We start from the raw sequence: 7,047 nt of genomic DNA on the forward strand, positions 1-7,047 counted from the left end.
TTGTGACAGGAGGATCTTGCAACTCTTGTTAAGAGTCAAGTGTAAAGCTCCTGGAATTCATAAGAGGAAAAGATGGTACTGGAGACTTCCAGGGTTTGTTTTTGTTTATCCCTAGCACAGGTGTCACAGAAGAGTGACGAGTTAGAAAATGCTTGCACAGCTTTGTTAGAACTTAGCCACCTGTTAATACCATCTGCAGTGTGGAAGATAACTGATTAGAAAGAAGGGAGAACACAAAAGAGTATTTTCAAGTGTCAGAGGCCTCAGGAGGAATCAGTGGTACCAGCTCGAGCGTGCAAAAGTTCTCCGCTGGGGAGCGGTGGAAGTATTCTGTGGGAGAGGCAAAGCAACATCAGTAGGGTGTAAGAAACAGTCTGTGTCTGAGTGTGTGGGCAGCTTTGTTAGTTTTTTGATGCTTCTCTGATTCTACAAGACAGCTTAGTTCTGTTCCTGTGGAGCAAAGCTCCTCCACAGCATTCTAATGGCACACTACAGTGCAGGTCTGATGACGGGAGTCTTCCTGTGTATGTGAGAAGCTAATTGCAGAGCAGCTAAAGGAGCCAGAGTAACGAGTTACACCTCCTGCAGAGGGAGGCTTCATTTGTGGAAGATCTACTTGGTTGGTCTAAATTTGTTTGGCATGCTTTGACTGACACAGAAATAGAGTTGGTCCAGAACATTGTGAGAGAGAACCGAATCTTGGGTGTCTGATGTCAACTGTACTGACTCTGCATGGCTGGTACTACAGCACTGGCCCTGTGCATGTTTTGGGCAGGGGTGTGCTCGTCCTGTGATTCCTACAATTCTAGGACAGATGACCATAAAACTGCAACTATTCTAGTTAAAACACTTGTATTTAGTGTGCTTCTGCAGCTCAGTGTTTGGAAATTGGCGTTTTAGGATACAAACCTGTTAAAGACCAACAATACTGAAACACGGGGCGCTTGAAGGTAGGAAAAATGGTTCCTCAGCCTGTGCTCTTTTGAAGGTATGCAACAGGCCACGACATCACAGAACACTCTGTCCTGATCCATGAGTACTACAGCCGGGAAGCACACAACCCCATCCACCTCACTGTGGACACCAGTCTCCAGAACTCACGCATGAGCATCAAAGCCTACGTCAGGTACGCCGGGAGGCTGCGTCTCTGAATTTTGGCAATGGTGACTTGATTCACTTTAACTTTTCTGAACATCTTAATGACATTTCACAGGGTTCATACATCCCACGTGCCGCTGACTTTCACCGCGCTGTCTGAATGACAGCCTGTAGTCGCTGGGGTTTAATGTTTGGCAGTTTATGGATACAAGTTGAAGGACTAGTGCAGTTAAAACAACTGAAACAGCATCTTCTTGTTCAGTCTTCCCATTAAGACCTTCCATTTTGATCAATTAGCCATGAAGTTTAAATACTGAGAAATCAAACTGGTTTACATAACTATTCTTCCCAGTACTGGCTGAAGAGCTTTCTTCTTTCAGGATAAAACCCAGGTTTTTGTACTGCTTCTTGACTGTGCATCTTCAAAAACAAAGCAGTTCCATGACATCTTACTGAAAGCATAAATGAACTTCAAATCCTTTGAATAATAGAAACAGCAAAAGTGTTGAGGGTGCTTTGTACTTTAATTTTTGTCATAATTGTTTGTTTCTTAAGTGATTTCTCAAAGAGTGGAGTATTTCAGGATAGAATACCCGCTCTATAAGCAAGAAGGAACAGTGGCTAAAAAGGAAGATAGTACTTAACCCTTTATGCCTTCATGCTGGCAAATGTCAGACCAGCTAGGAATATTCCTGGATGAAAATAAGCAATTAATAGTAAGCCAGGACTGATTTCTTCTCCTTAGTCTTCCGTTGTCTTAATGCTGCTGATCCTAGCATGAATGAGTAACCTGCTCGCATTCGCACTTCGGTGGTAACAGAGATCATGGAGACTGGAAATCTACTACTTCCTCCCTTAAATGTGTCCACACTGAAAACATTTCGTTGTTCTTTCTTTTTTTTTTCCCTAGTGCTCCAATGGGAGTCCCTGGTAAAACTATGGGCGTGATGTTCACACCTCTAACAGTGAAATACGTTTATTATGATACAGAGCGGATAGGAGGTGAATGTTTTCTTCCTATTTTGGTTATAACTGTGGTTGGGATGCTGCTGAAATGCTTTTTACCCTGGTAAAAATGTCATTCTGGGAATTCTACTGGGAATTAGACTGTCTTGGTGAAGCTATCCTAAAATTCTTCAATAGGTTAAAGATTGGAACCGTTTTCTGTGGCAGTCAGGTTTTTCACTGAGCATTCTTTTGCTTCCAGTGGATCTGATCATGAAGACTTGTTTTAGCCCTAATCGAGTGATTGGCTTGTCCAGTGACTTGCAGCAGGTGGGGTCAGCATCAGCCAGGATTCAGGATACCCTGACCATGGTGCTGCAGTATGCAGAGGATGTTTTGGTAAGGCCAGATTTTTACGAGCCAGCAAATAAGTTTGATGTTGGCTTCTGCATCTTATTTTTTGTTTTATATATTCTCTCTCTGGGCCATAAACTTTCTGAGTTTTACTCATTATGAAGTGTGTGTTTCTTATGCTTAGTCTGGCATTTTGGCTGCTGACAACACCGTTGGGCGTTTCCTGATGGATCTTATTAACCAGGTGCCAAAGATTTCAGCAGAGGACTTTGAGACAATGCTGAACAGCAATATCAATGTAAGTTCATCATGTCATTTCTACAGTGTATTGGCAGCAGTTTTGAAAATTTGTCGTACAGACACAAATTGGACTTTGAACAATCTTTTTGTACAAACACATTAACAGAAAATACAGTCCTCTCTTGTCAGTAGTTTGATGCTTTAAGAGCTAAGGTGGATAAAGGAGCTCATCTTGCAAGCAACTGCAAATTAGAGAATAAGTTTTAAATATGTGGGAATTATGCAAGTAATCTGAAAGTTGGCACCAGTTCTTCTTTCAGAAGATTGGATAATATGAATTGCCAACCTTAAAGCAGTGTTGATTTCCAGGATAACTGTTGACTTGCCAGCTCCCTTTGCCTGAGCTGAAGTTCTGTCTCCTTGCATATCACTTAAAACATAAAGAAGGTTTTAGTGTGCTACCTTATTTCTGTAACAGACTTTTGGAAAGCAAAAGCTAAGTTTCTGAATATGTTGTTCACCCACAGTCTGCAAGACCAGGACAAATTTTTAATTGTGCTTATACCCTTTGACTTGCCTGGTTAACATGGGTGAACTCGGAGTTAAAATTTCACAAGCAGTGTTTTATATTCTAGGAATACCAAAACCACCTTCCTGTGAGGAAGGTATTCCTCAGTGCAGGACTTTCAGGACTAACAGTATTCCTAGTAGCCAATTGTAAACTGCTTTACAGGTGTTAAAATTGCAACTTTCTAATGGGCTACCATCTTCATTAATGTTTCTGATCACCATTGCTTTTTTTTTTTTCCCCTCTCAGGACCTACTGATGGTAACCTACTTGGCAAACCTCACACAGTCACAGATTGCTCTCAATGAAAAACTTCTGAGTTTATAAAGAAACTTATGCCACCCTACCCTTCAAAAAGCCTAAAGAATGAGCAGATACACTTTTCTATGGCGTTGTCACGAATTTCCTTGGACCGTAATTTAATTCCCTGGATGACTTGGTTTACATCTTTATTTCCATTGCCCTGGAAAGTTCCTCACATCGTGTAGGAAATTAATGGGAATGGCTACAGTTTATTTAGTTGATCCCAATATTTTAAAATGGAATACATGAATATTTTGTCTCCTGGGTTTATCTACTTGTATAACAAAATATGGCTTTATTGTAAGAATGTATTTGAAATAAAAGTTCCGTTGGAATGGAAAGAATGGCTTCTGTCCAGAAAAAAACTCTGCTTGTTTTTGCATAGGGAATCCACTTTTGAAAAATAAAAAAGTAGATCATGGCATCAGGAAAGAAAACTGCAGTGGATGCAAGTCAACTCTGCTCCTGCAGGCTTTGCAGGTTTTTTTCCAGCTCTGACAGCACATGGAAGGCGTGGCTGCCTGTGTGGCACATCACAGGCTTTTCCATGCAGGACTAGAGGGTGGTGGTGTGTGCACACCCTTCTGCAGCAGGGTACTGACAGGGTGAACCCAGGTTACATCATGGTATCATTCCTATGCACATCTGACCCTTTGGGAAAGGTCATCAAGGTCAATAGCATTAGCCCCTTATAAAGTGGGGGTTCAGAGAATTAAACTAGCAACCAAGTCCATGGGCTTGAAAAGCATTTGTGGCTGAGCAAGTTTCTATCTCTGCAAAAGAGATATCCACAGCAAAACCACACCTTATGAAGTTTTGAGGTTAAAAGCTGGGTGTCATCAAATAGGATTTTTTTGGTTTATGACCTTGTACTGTTGCTAAAATTCTCTGAACAGAAACTTATGATTTTCTCCCCAAAATCTTTCACGTTAAATTAGTTGTAGCTGAATGGCAATACCAATCTCAGCTGGAACTTTTTGCAGGCTTGGCTAATAACATAGCCTTTAGAAGTCTATTTAGCCATATTGAGGAGGTTTTGTCTAATAGAGTAAGTTCCCTTTTCTACAATATAACTGTTTCTACCTAATTACTGTTTCTGATGCCTCTGTTTTGTTAAATGAATAGGAAATGTTAGAGAAGCCTGCAAAGCCAGTGTTCCCCAAAATAACTGTTGTGCTAATTTGCCAGATAAATTCAAGAATGGGGGTTGGGTTACGAATTTGTAACCCAAGATCCTATACTGGTTATTCCAATCTGAAGAACTTCCCTCAGTGACTCAGTGCTAAATCCTAACTTCCAATTGGAAGGACAAGGTACATGAAAACTGATCTCACCAGTCTCTTTGAAAACGTTATGTGGGAGTGTTAAATACATGTCAAAACTCTGCTCGTGTTTTTTATTTGTCTGAATAAAAATATTTTGTTTTCCCTTCTCTTCTTTGCACTTAATATTCATAACCTCAGCCACTTAACTGTTACACAAAGTTTCAGGTCAGGGTGTCTTAAAGTAAGCCTTGAAATAGAGGAAAAGAGCTAGCAAAAAGGTGCAGGGAGGGAAAGGATAATAGTATTTCCTTGATCTATCCTCTGCAGGAAACTAGTAAAATGTATGAAGAAACATTTTTAATGCTCTGCAAGTTGAAACAATATACTGTTGAATAAGCTGCTGAGCACAAAAAGCAAATTTCTGAGACAAAAGATCAATCTGTGATCATTGATAAAGAAAAGCTGTTATGGAATTTGCCATTCCTTAGAAGTACCTGAAGACTTAACGATGATATGTCATAAGGGACTGAAGTTATGTCTTCCTAGGTAGAAAGATTCACTGCAAAGTAGAGGTGTCAGGCCACAATCCATAGGTTCAGCTGTACGCCAGATGGAATTGGAGTAGGAAAAACACAGTTGTCCTTTATAAAAATCCTGCATCTGATCTCGTTCATTCTGTCCCTTTTTACTGGGGGAGTGGCACATTGTGAACCTTAATTTGGCTCTGGAATTTTGAATGCCTGATTTCAAATTTCAGTAGCCAGTCTTAGGAAAGAGAATATTGCAAACACCAATGTAATGCACCATTTTGCTTAACTGTAAAGCCTGGCCTGTATTGTTACCTAGGAGGCATTCCTTCTCTGCAGTTTGAAAAGCTAGGCAGGAACTCCTAAAGGTACTTCATTCTAATTGTTCTACTTTACAGAAATCTATCTAAAAACTGAAATTCCATAGAAAATCTGGCAGGCAAAGCTTGGGAGTCAAGAAACATCACCAAGGATTTCTAGTTTTAACTTAGTATTGATTTATAAACCACAGATTTTGTGGATTTATTAGGGGACTTTTTACTCTTTGTTTGTTTAGGATGTGTTGCTCCAAATAACTTGGGCAAAGTCTAGCTTTAAATAGTCACATAGTTCTCTGGGTATGCTTCTATATACACTGTATATACATTTAGTCATATTATTGCTCTCACTAATGTAATAAATAACTTTTCTGTCCTCTGAGATGTTCAGCGTTTTCTTACATGGCTTCTCTGCATGAGTACAACTTTACTGGACATTACTACACGTTTATTTCTGGCAACGTGCATGTTTTTCCTGCTAAGAACTAGGCTTTAAAATACCTTGCTTAAATGGCTCTGTTAACCAGCTCCTAGCACTCACATATTTAATTGCTCAAGTGACGATAAGATCTTTTTTTGTACCCTAGTTTAATTGACCTGATCTTGGCATGGGCATGTCAGCACAAACTTCAGCATGAGGTTCTCCTTGAAAAGTTCTTTTCTTCGAGATAAGTAACAACATTCAGAATAGGGTTTACTGTTACAATTGATTCTCTTGTTCCCTTTTGGCATCCTGTGTACTTAGAAGTTGGGGAGATGTATAACATCAGTCCACCTTGCTGCCTTGAAGCCCTCTCAGACATGTAAAGCAGGCTTGAACAATGGAATGGTGTTTTCAGCAAAGCATCTCTCAGCAGTACAGAGAGGCAATGAAACTTTTTTTTTTTTTTCCAGTGAGCATGGTGACCTCTTGACAGCCCACAGTTTAATTAGCTTTTAATTATTATGCTTTGTTCTGATGTCTTCACAGTGTAGTAAGGCTGTGCTGCTCTGCATCTCTGAGCAAGCGCACCTACAAGCACGTGGAAGCACTCTGTCTTACTTGCCAACATCCCTGCCTGCAGGATGGACTGTCTTTAAGAGAAATGCCACTTTAAAAGTGCAGGAGAGAGCTGGCATTGCTCCAGGATGTCTCACCTGATGACAGTCTCAGGGGTAGAAGGTGGATGATGGACCACAGTGGAAATTGAAGCTCCCTGATGGTTTAGCTGCAAGACTTGCAGATGACATTTAAATAATTCTTCAAGAGATACTAGTGTATAGGGAGTAGGCAACAGTCACGACTGCCATCAGATACTGAGGATTGATGCTGCACAGAACAGTTCTGGTGGTGTGCAGGATGAGAATAAGATCTAAGAGCAATTGAAATTTGACATTCTGCATTCATGTGACTGAAGAAGAGAGTTAATACTACGTGTTTCTCTGGGTAG

At 40.4% G+C, this 7,047-nt stretch overlaps 1 protein-coding gene across 1 annotated transcript in view; it reads left to right on the forward strand.

Moving 5' to 3' along the window:
- The window catches only part of EIF3F (eukaryotic translation initiation factor 3, subunit F), a 4,091-nt gene extending 228 nt beyond the window's left edge, over positions 1-3,863 (forward strand). Inside the window, exons 2-6 of the mRNA XM_008940689.1 lie at positions 989-1,126; positions 2,009-2,100; positions 2,306-2,442; positions 2,582-2,695; positions 3,455-3,863. Coding sequence (XP_008938937.1) covers positions 989-1,126; positions 2,009-2,100; positions 2,306-2,442; positions 2,582-2,695; positions 3,455-3,532 — 559 coding nt within the window. The 3' untranslated portion in view covers positions 3,533-3,863. The remainder of the gene's footprint in view (positions 1-988; positions 1,127-2,008; positions 2,101-2,305; positions 2,443-2,581; positions 2,696-3,454) is intronic.
- Positions 3,864-7,047: the final 3,184 nt, after the last annotated feature.

Source organism: Merops nubicus, unplaced genomic scaffold (assembly GCF_000691845.1).
Source record: "Merops nubicus isolate BGI_N331 unplaced genomic scaffold, ASM69184v1 scaffold48055, whole genome shotgun sequence".
Taxonomy (NCBI): Eukaryota; Metazoa; Chordata; class Aves; order Coraciiformes; family Meropidae; genus Merops; species Merops nubicus.